Source organism: Cinclus cinclus, chromosome 28 (genome assembly GCF_963662255.1).
Source record: "Cinclus cinclus chromosome 28, bCinCin1.1, whole genome shotgun sequence".
NCBI lineage: Eukaryota > Metazoa > Chordata > Aves > Passeriformes > Cinclidae > Cinclus > Cinclus cinclus.
This window is the reverse complement of record NC_085073.1, coordinates 3,897,127-3,913,177: the sequence shown is the minus strand read 5'-3', so window position 1 is coordinate 3,913,177 and position 16,051 is coordinate 3,897,127. Positions and strand designations below refer to the sequence as shown.

At 62.8% G+C, this 16,051-nt stretch overlaps 2 protein-coding genes across 2 annotated transcripts; one reads left to right on the top strand and one right to left on the bottom strand.

Moving 5' to 3' along the window:
* Nucleotides 1-217: 217 nt before the first annotated feature.
* On the bottom strand, nt 218-7,057 carry PALM (paralemmin). The gene is made up of 10 exons (XM_062509860.1): nt 6,877-7,057; nt 6,490-6,633; nt 6,202-6,299; nt 5,146-5,226; nt 4,926-5,056; nt 3,689-3,806; nt 3,524-3,545; nt 3,203-3,265; nt 2,091-2,222; nt 218-783 (listed from the first exon to the last, which is right to left on the bottom strand). Exons 1-10 carry the CDS (start codon nt 7,055-7,057, stop codon nt 218-220), a joined length of 1,536 nt encoding a protein of 511 aa, XP_062365844.1.
* Nucleotides 7,058-13,081: 6,024 nt separating this feature from the next.
* On the top strand, nt 13,082-15,845 carry PRSS57 (serine protease 57). The gene is given in 6 exon segments (XM_062509859.1): nt 13,082-13,338; nt 14,102-14,304; nt 14,410-14,563; nt 14,748-14,892; nt 15,322-15,582; nt 15,666-15,845. Coding segments are annotated over 6 exon segments (1,200 nt in total).
* Nucleotides 15,846-16,051: the final 206 nt, after the last annotated feature.

Sequence of the window (16,051 nt, the reverse complement as noted above, 5' to 3'; positions counted from 1 at the left end):
AGCACTGGTGGGTGGGGGGGCAGCAGGGGCTGGCATCGGGCAGATGGGGCGAGTGTTGCCACGGCCACGGCTCGCTGCTGCCCGCTGCGGTCCCATTGGCACCATGTTGGATCTCCCCGGTTCTGCAGAAAGAGGGTCTGTGTCCGGTGGGGGGGGGAAAGCCCGGTGTGCCGGGCCTGGCGAGCAGGGGCTGGGACAGAGGGGGCTCGGCGGGGGCTCACATCACCGTGCAGCACTTGCAGCGCTGCTTCTTCGCATCTGTCTCCTGCTCGGCCTCCTTGGCATCTGTGGCGTTGGCACCCAGCTTCTGCCCGCCCGCACCCTCCTCGCCCAGCGGCTGGGCAGCCGCCGGCTCCAGCGCGGTGCCGTTGGGCGGTGCGTGGTCCTTGTGTGCCGGCTCCGGCTTGCTCTCGGCATCCTCAATCACCACCAGCTCTGCCTTGATGGTGCCCTCCAGCCCCAGCACCTTCTTGGTCTCGTTCTCATCCTCCACGTTCTGGTAGCCCATGAAGATCATGGTGACGGGTTGCTCCTGGCTGGGCTCTGTCCCCTCGCCCGTTGGCACCTTGGCTTGCAGCCCTGTGATCTCCCGCCGCGGTGTTGGCTTCTGGCTGCCCGGGGCGCTGCCACCCCCTTTGCCAGCCTTGGCTGGGGTCTGGTGCCCGGCAGCCTCACTCAGAGTGGCCTCATCTGCCTTGTGCAGGAGCTCGTCGACCTCGGAGGAGCTGAGGGGGTGGGCTCCGTTCTGCAGGGCCCCGTCCTCGGCACTCACCGCATGCACCACTGTGGGGACAAGAGGAGGGAGGGTGAGGGGAGCTCGGGATGGGGGCACAAGATGACCTGGGAGAGCTCCCGCTGGCGTGACCCACTCAGCTGTGGCTCCTGTGTGGTCAGAGAGCAGCCCCTTCCCCTCTCCAAAGCTCGTGCTACTGAGGTAGGGATTCCCACAGCATCCCAACCCTCCCCTCAGCAGAGCTGCTGCCAGACCCCCTCTCATCACCTGGCTCCTGCCCAACAGCAGCCAGGGAAACCAAAATAAAAGCCCAATGGAAGGAGGTGTTCCCAAAGCCTCAGGCTCAGTGAGCCTGCGGGAGCCACGGCCGTTTGCCAGGCCACCGACAGCCGGCCAAGCTGCCCGTGGTGGGACGGCGTCTGCTGGCGGCAAGCTCGGCCAGGGCTGACGTGATGCTTTGCAGTAGGTCACCACTTCCACCTCTGAGACCCCAGTAATGCTCAGCAGTTGCTGCCCCACTGCATTCCCACCAGGACCCTTGCAGCTGGTGGTCCCGTGCCTGGTGGAGATGGGGCTCTCCCACACCGGCGCACTGTGCCAGCAGCTCGCAGCACTGGAGACAGAGGTGTGTGTCATGGCCAGAGGGTTGTTGCGTTTTCCACCTGACCTGGGACATGACATGATGGTCAGTGCAACTGCCTCAGTGGGCAGCCAGTAAGAGGGGGACAGTGACCAGCCTGGCAGGGCCAGCACATGGCCACATGGAGGGGGTTGAATGGGAGTGTTTTCCTTGAAGAGGCAGTCAGCCCACTCAGCCACCGCAGTGCCCAGTAAGACACTCCACTTCCATGGATGGTCCTTGCCACCATGATGGTTCCTTGGGTTTCATGAGGAACCTTTCTGGACGGAGCAGGCTCCCAGGCGTTCCCAAAAGCAGGAGCTGCAGACAGGAATCCATCCCTAGTGCTGCATTTCTACCACACCCATCAGCCATGCTCCCTACTGCCAGCCTGTGGGACAGGCTAATGTGGTGCTAGTGCACGTTCCCTGCCCACGGGATAAGCTTCTGAGTTTTGGATACAACAGATCCTCTTCTCCGCTCTCCAGCGGTGCAGGTCATGATGCGCAAATCAGGGCTGGCCCATCTGGACCATCCACAATATGCTGCCACGACAATCCTGTGTTCCGCTGAACAGGGGTTGGTGAGGGATTGCCCTCAAAGAGCTGGTAAAGCTGTCAGGAGCAGCCCCTGCACTTCCTCACCCTGATGGGTGCCCGCTGGGATGTTTGCGTGGCCGCTCCCTCGTCCCCTGCCCTCGGCTCCTGCCACCGGCCAGCAGTGTGGGCTGGCCCATACCTTTCAGTTCATCCTCGTACACTTTGACCCCCTGCAGACAGTGGTTCTGGGGGAGCATGGTGGTGCTGGACAGGACCTTGGTCTCCCCAGTCACTCTGTCCTTCTCCACTGTGATTTCCACCGAGTACATGGCTGGGACACAAAGAGGACAGTGCATGTTACGGTGGCCCTGGCCCTCCCCGTCCCTTGCTCTGTGGCTGGCAGCAGGACGGCGTGTGGCGGTAGCACTGCGGTGGTCAGCAGGGCTCAGCAGGGCTCAGCAGGGCTCAGTGGTGCTCAGCAGGGCTCAGCGGTGTTAGCAAGGCGGCAGCGAGGAGCGGTGAATGGCAGAGGCGGGTGTGACATCCCTGGCACATCCCTCCTACCAGGACCCATGGGACCGTGTCCATCCTGGTGCTGCTGGCATCACCTTACCTCCACAGCTGCTCAGTTCTTGGGCTGAGCCATGTCCATCTGTCCAGCCAGTGAGCAGTGCTGGCTGTGGGGAGCCAGCTGGTAGCCAGGTTCATGCTCAAAGAGGTGCAACCCCCACTGAGGGTGCTGGTGCTGGGACAGCCCCTCTGCCTCCATGGGATGGGTGATTCTTGGCATCTCTCCTTCCACTCCTGGCCAGTCCCTGCCAGCAACGGGGTACCCTCAGCCCTGTGAATGGTGCTTGGCTCTGAGGATCCCAAGACAGACTCTACCCCATGCTAGTGCCATGGTCTGGTCTGAGCCACTGCCCCAAACCAGAGCAAACCCCTCCAGCAGCAGAGCTGGCTGCAGCCCCCTATCAGGCAGCCTGGCCCTGTGTGCCCCATAGCTCCCTGTGGCTGGCACTCTGCTGCTTCGCCCCTGTGCAGAGAAGCTGCAAACAGAGCAGGAAGGATGAAACTGGAGCAGAAACACAGAACAGGGCTGAGATGGAGGGGCCCTGAGCCACGAACCAACCGTGGGGTGGAAGCAAAACCAAACCCTGTGATTGCAATGACTGATGTTCTCTGCCCTGGGCTTGGAAAGGCATCGAGCGGCACGGCAGGGAGCGGCTGTAGTGGCAGAGAGCTGAGGGCAGTGCACAGGGGAGGGGGAAGCAGCCTGGAAGGAGCACTATGCCCAGGATAGTGGGCACCTACCCGCCTTCATCATGTCACTGCCTTCCACTGCCTTCATGGGGCTGCTGGAGACCCTCTTGTCAGCTGGAGATGGAGAGACGACCGCCTGAGCCCAAATGATCACCTGGTGTGCCCATGGGTCAGGCCCCAGGGAGGGCAGAGTGTCCCCCCATGGCTGGCACCTGGGATGGGCTCCCCCACCACAGGGCACCAGTGCCCGGGAGGGGACGCAGGGACAGGACTCTTGTCTGGCTCTCCCCACCCATCTGGCCCCAGCCTCGGGGCAGCAGGAAGGGATGGTTGGCGCTGAACCACGGCTCAAGGGAATCAGGATTCACCTACCCTTAACTGTGCCCAGGGGACTCTGCAAAACAGAAGGGAGAGGTTATAGAAGCTTCTGGGACCCACCACAGACCCGCTGCCTGACCCACACACCCACCCCACACACACCCACCCATCCCCACCAGGGCTGGGGACCCCAACCCCACTGCTAGCAGTCGTGCCCACCTTCTGCGCATTGGGGACAGCCTCAGCCTTCTCCTCCTTGGCTGCTGCCTCTGCCAGGTTCTCCTTGGTCGAAGCCACTGAGCTGCTGTTCTCCAGCGTCTCCAGCTCCTTCTCCAGCCTGCAGGGAGAGTCAGGACTGAGAGGTTGAGGGAAGTGTGGGACAGGAAACTGCGGTGCAAGCAGCCACAGCGGACCTGTGAGCACAGGCCAACAACACAGTGCAAGGGGAGAGGGGAGACACGAATTGTCCCCTGGGCTCACAAGGTGCAGGGACAGAGAGACTCTGGCACCACTGTCTCTTTGTAGGGGAAAAGCCAGGGGGTTCAGAGACCCTGCCATAGGCACTGGGACCGACCCCCGCACACTTGTCCCTCACTTGGCGGCCAGAGCAAGGCTGCTCCATCATCGTTCTGCTCCAGAATGTACCTCTCGAAACCTGGTTGAACTTTCCACGAAGGCAACCTCCTGTTCTCAGCCAGCAGCCTGGCAGCACAGCCCCACGGGGATGTAGCAGAGGTCCGAGGAGTCCCCGCGGATTGTTGCGGTGGCAGCTGCCCCCGGCAGAGCTCCCCCGGGCTCCTCACACGGCGCCGGCGAGGAATGCACCGCGCCATTAGCCGGACACAAAGGCCCCTTCGTGCCTGACCCCTCTCTGCACCGATGCTCGGTAATTAGCGGCACCACCGTGACTGATTGCATTCCTGCTGCGCTGCCGGGACACCTCCCGAGCCGGGGCTTCGGGCCCCAGCCCGCCTGCGGCTGCCCAGGGACGAGGGGGCTGGGAGGGGGCTGAGCCATCTCCCCTCTCAACCTCCCTCCCCCGCCGCTTCCCAAGGGCTGGGCCACCACGATGAGGACAGAAGTCTGTGGGAGCCAGCAGGCTGCCATCAAGGGTGCTGGGCACCGAGCAGCCCCCCGGGATCGCAGCGCGGGGTCCCCCACCCTGTGGCTCCACTGATACCCGACAGAGCACAGCTGGAGATGCTTAGGGCTGGGCAGGTTCTGGATCTGGCTGCAGCCTCTGGACCAAAGCTGGCAAGAACCCGTCCAGGGTGAGCCCCAGCAGTACCACGGGGGCACCTCCTCTCCCAGCAGCTTCAAGCTCAGTGTACCCTGCCTTGTACCCAGCACATGGGATCCAGCTGAATCTCAGCACCTGCCTGCCCAGGGGACTCTGGAGGGACGTAGGTGCTCTCTAAACGCACCCCAACATCTATCCCCACATTGGCCCCGTTACCTCTGGATGGTTTCCTCCAGCTCCTTGGTCTTCACTTCATCCTCCTGCATCTGTTTCTTCATGGCCTCTTCCTCCTCGGAGGCAGAAGCTGGAGCCCCCTCCAGGAGCCATCTCTCCCGCAGAGCCTTGGACTGGGGAGCAGAAGAGGTCACGGTCCTGCCCTCCCCAGCCAGGGGCTCCCCGGCACAGAGGCAGCTTGGGGGTCCCGGGGGATCCTCACCTTGAGATGCTGCAGCTGCCGCCTGTCATCCTCGAGCTGCCGCCTTTTGTTCTCGATCTCCGTCTGACGCTTCCGCTTCTCCTGGAGGGACGGGAGCGGCGGAGCCGGGGTCGGTGTGGGGAGGGGGTGGGAGCCGGGCATCGCCAGCCAGGGAGGAGCGGGGCCAAGGGGCTTCCCTCGGGGAGAGGGTTTATGGGACCAGCCTTGGGGACACCCCACGGCAAGCCTGGTGTCACGTCCCTGCCCTCTGGGACAAACTGAGGCATTGAAGGTGTAGAGAAATTGGGGCAGAGCCTGGGCTCTGTTCATCATCTCAAAATGTCACCTTCCCCTCGGCCGGCCCCACTGAGCGAGCTGCCAGCTCGGGATGGGAAACAGCCCCCGTGGCCTCTACCTCGTCCCCCCCTCCCCGCCACCCGTCCTGGGGCTGCTCCAGATCATTTCAGCAGAGTCAGACCCAGCCCGGACGCATCACCCGGCGCTTTCTCCTCTGGTCCAGAACAATTTGCCCTTTGTGCAGCAGAGATCGGCTGGTTGCCGGCTGGGCTGGGCACTGGGACTGCCGTGGGACAGCAGTAGGTTCAAGCAGCCCCGTGCCCTGCTCTGTGCTGGGAGGGGTTGCTCAGCGGGACCCACAGCTGCTCACTAATTAATGTAATTACTGGTGCCCATGACGGGCATGGCTGGAGAGTACCATCCTCAGCCTTTCCTGGGGAAGCGGGGGAGGGAATCATCACTCATTTCCCTCACTTGAGGTTCGTCAAGGCAGTGCTTTGTTAATTAAACCTCCCAGCTGCCTGTTGCTTGCTCTGTCCCTATTTCAACCGTGCAGCTAAGCCATTCTGGCTCTGACACCCCAAGACGAGCCCTCACAGGGACACACACTGGCATGGGCCATTCTGAGTCCTTGTTCAGCTGCTAGACACCCACGATGTGCTGAGCACCTGCACCAGCTCTCCTGCACCTGCATCCTCCTCCCGGCTGGTGTCTGCCCCGTGTGCTGCAGTGGATGGATGACTTGGGGACATGGGGACACTGGCCTGAGTAGGGACTCACCGCGATGGCCTGCAGCCTCTCCTGCTGAAGGGTGCTGGCCTCCACAACCCTGCAGAGAGCAGAGAGCAGCTGTGAGGAGTGACACCAGTGGCAGGTGACTGCGACAGTGTGCAACCAGCAAACCAGACACTGAGGTACATGGACAAAGCCTGAGCCCTTCCCTCCTACTGGCTGTTTCCACACTACCCTGGAGCCAGACACCTCTTGGCCCCTCTCCTGCCCAAATCTCCCAGGACAGGCGCCTTGCCCAGCACCTGCAGGACTCATCTCATGCAGACCCACTCCTACCATGGTGCAGATGGAAACCGTGAGCACGGAGAGGCTGGAGCAAGACGCTTCTGGCTGCCCCTGCGTTCCAGCCTGGCTCACACTTTCCATTCCAAGCCCGTTTCTTGGCTTCTGACACCTTTCCCAGGCAGTGACCTTTCTGGGCTGCGCACACAGGCACACACACTCACATATGCACAGACAGACACACACATGACAACAGGCTCTGCGCCCCAGGGCATCCATGTTCCAGGCCCAGCGCCTGCCTCTGCAGCACAGGCTGCCACAGCCATGCCGGGGATGCTGCTGGTGGCAGCCACCTCTCTGGTCTGCCACAGCTCTCCCAGGTGCACTGGAGTGCTGCAAGGAGGGGTTATCCCCCATCCCCACAACCACCTGCCCACATACCCGCCTTCCTCTGTCCCCATGGTGTGGTGACCCAGGCCAGTCCAACCAGCAGCAGAACCCCCGGGGGTCTGGCAAGAGCCCCCACGCCACAGAGCACCAGGTGCAGGTTCAGTGCCGGGAGCCTCAGCGGGGCTGGGGTGGCTGGCGGGGGGCGGCTGGGACCAGGATGCTCCAGCACCATAGGAGCTGCTGGCTGCTTGCCAGACGGTGCTAACGAAGTGCTGAGCTGTGGCAGTAATTAGGGTGGGAGGCACTGAGGTATTGTGAGGCGATGGATCATCTCCGCTGGCTTCCTAGAGCAAGGGACAGAGAGGTGGACCCCCAGCTCCCAGGAAGGGAGTTTGCCGAAGATGGTTTTACACGCAGGGTGGGCTCGAGGTGTTGAGCCCCACACATGACACCCTGGGATCTCACGTGCCAGCCATGAATGTGCCCTCACACAGACTCCCCACAGGCTTTCCCACGACTCAAACGAGATCTGCAGGGTGAGAGGAGCCCCTGCCTGCTCCTTCCTCGAAGCCAGCAATTAACTGGGAGCTGCTCAGAGCCGCCGTCCTCCCCTCACCCCACACCCTGGGGATCCCTGCGATGTGCAAAATCCAGGCCAGGAAAACAAACGGGGAAGGTGTCGTTTTTGTGGTGGTTATTTTTGTGCTGTTTGCAGCGACGCTGTGGCTGTTTCACCAGCGCAGGCGCACGGCATCACTCTCACACCCGTGTGTCCCGTGTGTCTCTCACCAGCCCCACAGATTCAGGGCTGCCCACCATCATGGGCTCCCTCCTGGTCTGGGGCCACAGGTCCCCCGAGTCCAGCCCTTGGCACCCCACACTCACAGGGTGTTGAACTGGGCCCTGTTTCTCTCCTGGATCTTGCCCTGTTTGATGGATCCAAACTTTTACAGCATTCCTGAAACATTCTGTTCTGCTTTTCTTCCCTCCTCCATCCTCTTTATTTTCCATTATTTGCTACAGTCTCCACATTCCCAGGTCAGACGCCAAAAATCTTCCTGGCCTAGGGAGAGACGCAAAACAAGCTGGATGCCCCTTGCTACAATATCTCAGACGGCTTAGAACCTGCACTGGGGGGCTCTGATCCATCGAGGGAGGCTGAGCGGGGACAACCCCAGCACCCCCAGTCCCTGCCTGCTGGGACCAGGCGCTGAGATGGAGGCGGGGGGGTCCCACACTCCCCAAAAGCCCCATCCTGCCTGCCATGACCTGTCTCTGGGGTCGGTGTGATGGGGCCCCACTGCCGCCGGCCCTTGTGACTGATGAAGGCGGTTCCCTGGCAATGGTTCCCTGGCAACAGTGCCATGGCAACGGTGCTATGGCAACGGGCGAGTGCCAAGGGGATGTGGGGGGATACTCAAGGGGATTTGGGGGGATACTCGTGGCGGCAGAGGGACCACGGGGCCCCCGGGGCTGGGATGCCCTCCCCAGTCCTGGCACCTCGGCAGCACTTGGGCCAAAGCTGTGGCATCACTGAGGCCTCCTTAGGGGATCTGGTGTTCCCAATCCATCCTGGATACCAAGAAGGTGATCCCAGGACCACCGAGCTCCTCAGGAACCACCAGCCCAGACAAAGATCAGGAAGAAGGAGCAGGGACATGGGAGATGACCCCCTGGGAGCTCCCAGCAGCAGTCGACAGGCCCAAGGCTGGACCCACACACACGTGTGAGCACACACACGCCCGTGCACGCGCCCGTGCTCTCCCTTGGCTCTCCAGCTCTTTCCAGCCCTGCTGATGCTGCCGTTTCCCACCATCACAAGGGAAGCCCGTGACCTTTTGTCTCCTCCCGCCTGACATGAAACAATAATGTTTATTTGCCTTCCTCTGTTTTTTCCCATTAGCTCATCCAAATGTGTGAAGAGCCGTTTCAAGCTGGTCCTCTGGTCCCCTGACCTCCCCTCCCTCCCCACCCACTCAGCTCCAAGCTGGGGGAACGCAGGAGAGCGCCCTGCATGGGCAGCACCCCTGTACAGACCCAGGGTCTGTGGTAAAGGCAGCAATAGAGGGATCAGCACTGATTTCCAGCACCATTCCCATGCCAGGAGCCGGCCCCTTGGCCGGGCGAGGAGTGACGCGGCCGTGGGGAGGCTGCAAAGCTCTGTCACAAAGCCATTAGCAGCGGGGCGGGATCGAATGCCCCCATGACAGCCGCGGGAGGGAAGGGAGGGGAGGGGGCTGCAGCTGCCTGGGGGCCGCCATGTATCGACCATGAAGGCAAATGCATCAGCGGCTTGGGCAATGATGGCCAGAAATCCGCTTGCCCATCACAGGGTCGGGACCCTGCTCAGGTCCTGGTACAGGGGTGCTGCTCCTGCACTGCCCCACAGTGTGGTTGCCTCCTCCTGCTGCTGCTGCATCAGCCCAGTGCGCATCCCACTCCTCCCAGCTGCCTTCTCCGCGCTCCCACTGCCTGCGCAGCCCCAGCCATCGCCGCTGCCCGGGGAGGGGACAGGGACAGAGGGAGGTGGGGGGAGGAGATGGCAGCCCCAGGCTCCCGAAAACGCAGATGCATTAGAGCAAACGGAGCTGCCTGATTGATTCTTCGGGCTGAGACGTGGGCTGGGAGTGCCAGGAGAAAATGGATCCCATGAATATTTGATGAACGGAGGCTTGGGGAGGGAGTTTGATTGGAAAATTACAGATCTTTCAAACAATGGTTCAAGTGCCCTCCAAACCCTTGGGTTTCCAGCTCCCTTCCAGTTAGAGGAGCAAGGCTCCACCAGGAAACTCCCCCCACAATTCATGAATGAGAGTGGAGCTGGCTGCTCCCCATCCCCAGAAGCACTGGCTGGCCAGGACAGGCAATCCTGGCACTGGCCAGGATGTGGCACCTGTCTCCTGTCACGAGCCAGGATGTGGCACCTGTCTCCTGTCACCAGCCATCCCTGGGTTTCTGTTCTTGTGTGGCGACGTGGTTTTCCCACAGCAATGCCGTGAGCACAGGCACACAGGATGTTCCAAGGAGCCAGCAGGAATGTGGATCCAGGCACAGGCACTCCTGTGAGCCCTGAAACCCATGGGGAGCTCAGTCCTCGGCACCAAGCCCAGGGCCTGGGCCCAACCCACATCCAGCCATGCTCCCTCAGGAAACACCTGTCTGGGGCAGGATCCACCTGGCTCCTTTCCCTCCTCTGGGCTCATCCTCGCCCCTGACAGTGGCTCCTGTCTGGGACCTGGGGGCTGCTTGTCTCCGGATGGAGTGAAGAGACTTGGGAGTCTGGGTTGTGCCCCCAGCCTTGGCGTCTCTGCTCAACCCTGTCCCAGGGCACGGCACCTCCTTACTCTTCCTGCTGGAGCCCCGGCTCAGCTCCCAGCACAGCTACAGCAAATGAACCCCCCATCCCCCTGGGGCAAGGGACTATTTCTGGCCAGGAAGCAGGAATGCCAACACCAGCAGCTTCCCAGGAAACCTGCTTCAGTTTCTCCCAGCAAGGCAGGTCCAGCTGAGAGGCCCCATCACGCAGCTGAGCTCTGAACCCCATGATCTGCCAGCCCCAAACAGGACCAGGTGCTGTTGTGGGGTCATCTGTGGTGGAGCTTTATGGCCTCCTCTGGGAGAACTGGGAAGGGTGACAGTGCTGCTCCTCCGGCTGCACACACGGACAGGACAGACCTGACTCCTTCTGGTTCCTTGCACGTGGCCAGGAGGCAGCAGGGTCTGGCCTGGGTTTCACTTCTCCCTGGATGCCAGCAGAGAGCAAGGTCTTGAGTCCTTTCCCAAAGAAAGGTTATGGGTTATTTTTCCAGCAGAAATCTCCTTCCTCCCCCTGGGTGTTACTGTCAGCTTCAGATCAGGGTTGGGAAGGCAGGACTAGGAGAGCCCTCACTCCAAGGAGACCCCCAAAGCCAAGGGGAGACCATCAACTGAGACAAACCACCAGAGCAGCCAGATGTGAGATGCAGGATCTCCAGCTGCTCATGATCACTGATAGCAGGAGCAGAGGGCACAAGAGCAGCTCCAGTGGGACCAGCACAGCCTTTACCAGAGTTGGAAAGTTTCCGCCAAACCTCCCTGGGCACTAGTGAATTGTGGCAGCCAGGACCCTCCTCCAGCTACTGCCTGTGCCAAGGCAAAGCAGGAGCCAGGGCAAAGGCAGCAGTGCCCGCCCCAACACCCGTTGGCTGCCGCAGAGCCAGGCCAACAGCAGGGCAGCACCTCGCCATGTCCCCAGCTGCCCTGGGACCCTCCTAATCCTCCAGCCCCACGGCCACGCTCTGGAGCTGAGTGACTGGAGGGGTCATGTTGTTTTGCTTTGTGGCTGTGCCCCCCCCCCCCCCCCCCCCACCCAGGGTCACTCATGGAGTTTCACTCCAAAGAAAGAAACATTGGCAGGTCCAGTGCATGGAGCACCCTCTGTACCCCTCCTTGGGCTCTTTGGCCCTTAATGGGAGGGTTGGTCCAGAGCAGGGTGAATGGCAGCATGTGGAGCCCAGGGGCAGGAGCCATTATCCTGTTCAGCACCATCCCCCACCTCAGCCCCAGCCCTAGACGCCTCCGCCCCAGGAGAGCCCCAGTCCAGCCCAGCAGCTCCTCACCCCCTCCCCAGGGCACGGCACACCCCTCGGCTCTGCCCTTCCCCTCGCTGCTGCCTTTTGGCAAATCACGCACGTTTTCCTCCCCAAAGAGGCTCTTTCCTGCAGGGACTTTGGCGCCGTGGAGCTGCCCGAAGCCCTGGCCCTGCCTCTGGCCCCTCCAGCAGCACAGGGAGCCGCTCTGCCTCTGCAGTCCCACAGCTGCTGCACCCCAATCTCCAAAACATCCCCGCATCCCTGCTGGTGCCCCCAGTTCAGTTCCAGCTCCAAATCAGCCGGAGCCCAACCTGACCCCAGGACACCCCCAGCCCACCCCTCGCTGGTGCCCCATGGCCTCTTGGGGCTCCCAGGTGGGAGACAGGCAGTACTGAGAGGGACCTGTTGAGCCCCCGTTGTCTCAGTAGCCAGTGGTAAGTGGAACAGTGTAAAGTGAGGTGCCCATGAGGAGCAGAGGGTGGCTGACCCCGAGCTGCCTGGGTACCGCAGGAATACCCAGTACCAAGCCCAGGCAGTTGTTGGGGTGCTCACCATGGTGGGGACCAGAGCCACAGAAGGGAAGGAAAGGCCTGGGTGATACACGGCCAGAGCTGGCTTCCAGCACCTCGAGTAGCCCCCTAGCCCTGTACCCTCCTGGCACCAGCTGCTGGTCCCTAAAGGGGCAAAACCAGCACACGGGTAGGACAGTCCGTGGCCACAAGCCCCTAGTGGCCTCTGTCTGTTCCGTCCTTCCCCCACCCGCCCGGCTCCAAGCTTCCAGCGACCGGTCAGGGCCCCACCGCAGCACACAAAGGATGAGGCCAGGGTCGGAGCGTGTCCGTCTGTCCAGACTTCTCCGGTGGGACCCGGTTCATGAGAACCCCCTGGCCACAGCCGGTTCCCTGGGCAGGGGCTGGGGGTGCAGTGCAGGGAGGGGTCCACAGCTCTTTCCACCCACTCACCCCACCACACGCAGCAGCAACAACAGGTTCAAAACACAAAAATAAACGCCCTCCCCACCCCCCCATTCCTGCACCGCTGCCAGCCCCGACACCCCCCGCACCCTCTGCACCCCCCGCACCCACACCGGGGCCTCTGCTGCTGCCCCCGAGCCGGTCCTCCAGCACCCCACGGCGGGGCAGGGACCGGGGAGGGGCCGCACCTGCTGAGCGGCACTGGGGGGAAGGAGGCCCCGGAATCGGGGTCCTGAGCCCCAGAACCGAGGGAATGGGAGCCTCCTGTACTGGGGTCCTGAGCTCCAGAATCTGGCGGGATGTGAGCCCCCAGTTTTGGGGTCACAAGCCCAGGAACAGGGGGGATGCGAGCCCCACCCCCGGTTTTGGGGTCCCAAGCCTCCCCATAGGAGGATACAAACCTCTTGGATTGGAGTCCTGAATCCCCAGAATCAGGAAGATGCGAGCCTCCGGTTTTGGGGTGCTGAGTGCCCAGGAGGATATGAGGCCCCAGGTTCAGACTCCCCAGCCCCGGCATCGGGGGTGTACGAGCCCCCGGTTCGAGCTCTGTGAGCCGGCGGAGCGAGCTTCTCGCAGCCCCGGTGCGGGGGTCCCGAGTCCCGGCCCCCGCTCCCCGCTCCCCCCTCCCCGGTACTGCGGTCTCAGCCGGCGGGGCCCGGGGGGGGCCGCGGCCCGGTGCCGGGGTCCCGTCGCGGCTCCGGTACTCACTCCATGATCCCGGCGGCGGCTCCGGCGGGAGCGGGAGACGGCGGAGCGGGGCCGGCGGCCGCCGGCGTCCCGGCACTCAGGGCCCGGCGGGCGGCGGCATCCCCGGCGGGGCTGCGGGATGCGCAGGGATGTCGGGACCGCGCCGGTGCTCCCGCCTCCCTCCCGCACAGCTCCGTCTGCCGGGCGCGCCCCGCCACTGCCGCCGCCCATCATCCGGCCTCGGGGAGCGCCGGGGTTTCATCCGCTCCTGGGGATCTCAGGTGGGTCCCGGCCCACCACCGCCGCCACCCATCAGCCGGCCTCGGGGGACCCCGGAGCTGTGGCAGCTGCTGGGGGTCCCGAAGCGGGTCCTGGCTGTGTAGTGCCCGGTGCGGGGCGGGTTGGAGGGGCTGTGAATGTAGCCCCTCCATGAACGCAGCCCCTGTCAGTGTGTAAGCCCTCCTGCGAATGCAGCCACTCTGTCCTGCCCCACCCCAGGAACCGCTGACTCTTTGCTCCCCCTTTCCGCTCTCCCATTTCCCAACCCAACTGCCATAATGGGCAAACTGACACAGGAAGCCCTAAGCCAGCCTGTGTTGGGAAATCTACCTGCTGCTGGGCAAGAACTCTGCACTTGGGCACAAAACAAGCCTGGACCTGCAGTGAGGGTCAACATATCCCCCTCCCCCATGCTCCCCACCCTCTGCACCCCTTTCTGCATTCCAGGTTGATGCAGAACAGAGGGAGGAAACTGCCCCTCTGCCCACAGCATCATCCCAGATCCGCTGGGCCTCTGGAGGGGCTAAAAGATGCATCGGATGGGAGGACAGCACAGTCACCCACAGCAGTCCCGGGGACTCTGTGGAGTCTGAGAGATGTCCTGGGGCCCCGCTGCTGCCACCTCCCTGCAAAGAGGGGTTTCATCCCAGTTAGCTCAAGGCACCAAGAGGAGTCCGGGCTGAGAAGCTGCTCTGCTCCCCATGTTCCACTCTGGGGGAAGCTGCACAGAACTGCCAGGGCCCTGACCCCCTGAATTGCACAAAGCAGCAACACCCGGGGAGGAGGAAGCAGGAGGGAAATACCTGCCCCCATCCCAAGGCTCAACCCCTAGAGGGATTTAAGAACCCCCACTCTGAGCAACCCCAGCGGTGGTGGCAGTGGCCCACTCTGTGCCACCATGGTCACAGCTGGGCTCTTCATTCTCAGCCTGGGAGTCTCCATCCTGCTCCCAGCTCTGGCCCCGGCAGGTAATGAGAAAACTGGGGTGCCAGGGCAGATCCCCAGGGTGGGACATAGGAACCCTGGGCTCCACTCTAGCACAGCAAAGGCCAACGATCACCTGCACCCACCAGGCACCCAGGGGAGCCAGATCATCGGGGGAAAGGCAGCAGCACCCCATTCCTGGCCCTTCATCGCCTCCATCCAGATGGATGGGCAGCATGTCTGCGGGGGCTTCCTGGTGTGGCCCAAGTGGGTGATGACAGCTGCCCACTGCCTCATTCCCAGGTGAGCCTTGTTCCCAAGTGGGGGCATGTGCCCTCTGGACATGGAGTGGCCCCTTCTAACCAATAACCCCATCCCAAGGGGTTAAGCTCCCACCTGTGCCCCCCTTGACTCCCCCCTGGCCATCCCCCCCTCCCCAATGGCCACCAGTTACAGCAGAGCCCTCTCAGCCCTACCTTGGCCACAGGCGCAGCCCCTCAGTGCGTGTGGTGCTGGGAGCCCACCGGCTACAGGAGCCCGAGGAATCCCAGCAGATCTTCAGTGTGGCCGAGTCCATCGCCCACCCACTCTACAACCCCCTCGCCGTGGACAATGACATCCGCCTGCTCCGGGTGAGTCTGCACGGGGCACCCAGGGGCCGGGCAGTGGGGTATCCCACAGCCCTGGGGTGTGAGAGGGAGGCGGGGTGCCCCACGGCCCCAGGGCACCGGGAGGATGTGGGGTGCCCCACGAGGGGCTGAGCTGACACTAGATGTCAGTGCTTCTCCGGAGAAGCAGGACCGTGCCGTGGGGTGTGTTATAGGCACTGAGGACACGCCAGCCCTGTCCGAGTCAGTGGTTCCCGAGCAGCCGGCCTCGACAGCAGACTGGGACCAGGGCAGAGGGGCTGACAGGGAGGGGCCCAGCCTCTGAAGAGGGAAGGGCAGTGCTGGGGGGCTCAGCAGGAGCAGTGAGCTGGGATGCGAGGGAGAACCAGGAAGGAGAAGTTGGGGGGCTCTGTCCCGGCAGCAAAGCCACTCACGCCCTCACTGCCCACCCAGCTGAACAGGTCAGCCACGCTGAACAAGTACGTGAAGCGGATCTTCCTGCCCTCGCCTCACATCGACCTGAAGCCCGGCACTGTCTGCTACGTGATTGGCTGGGGCGACATCTCCAACTTTGGAGACCAGCCCACCGAGCTGATGGAGACCAACACCACCATCGTCAAGCGGAGCCTCTGCCGGACGCTGTGGAGGGGCAAGGTCTCGGCCAATATGCTGTGTGGGGCCAGCCGCAATGCCACGCTGCAGGGTGTCTGTGCTGTGAGTGCACCCCTGACCCCGTGCCCCACACTGTCCCCCCCCAGGAGACCCTTAGATCTCCCTCCCACCCCTTCATTTTACAGGGTGACTCCGGGGGACCCCTGGTCTTCAAGAACAAGGTTTATGGCATTGTCTCATTTTCTGGGGAGAGATGTGGGGACCGCCGGTTCCCTGATATCTACACCAAGATCTCCAGCTACATTGACTGGGTGCATCACATTGTGCAAGGGTTCCGCCATCGGAAGGGGTGGCTGAAGCCCTAGTGTGGCTGGGAGTCCTGGGGGCCGGTGGGCTGTGGGAAGAGAGGCCAAGATGTCTCACGGGGAGGGAGAAGGGGGCCAGAACTTGCACATCCTCCAGCTCTGGAGGGGCTGGGAGCTGATGCTCAGGTCTCCTTGACCCAGGTGAAGGCAGCAGCCCCCCTCTGCCCATTGGCAAGGGGTGTTATGTACCCCCTAGGCTAGACTAG

Coding starts and splice junctions, on each gene's coding strand:
- PALM (XM_062509860.1), bottom strand. CDS start 7,057: ATGGTGCTGGAGCATCCTGGTCCCAGCCGCCCCCCGCCAGCCACCCCA. Junction 3,546..3,688: donor CTGTCCCCAATGCGCAGAAG/GTGGGCACGACT, acceptor TCTGTTTTGCAG/AGTCCCCTGGGCACAGTTAA. Junction 3,266..3,523: donor TCCCCTGGGCACAGTTAAGG/GTAGGTGAATCC, acceptor CTCCATCTCCAG/CTGACAAGAGGGTCTCCAGC.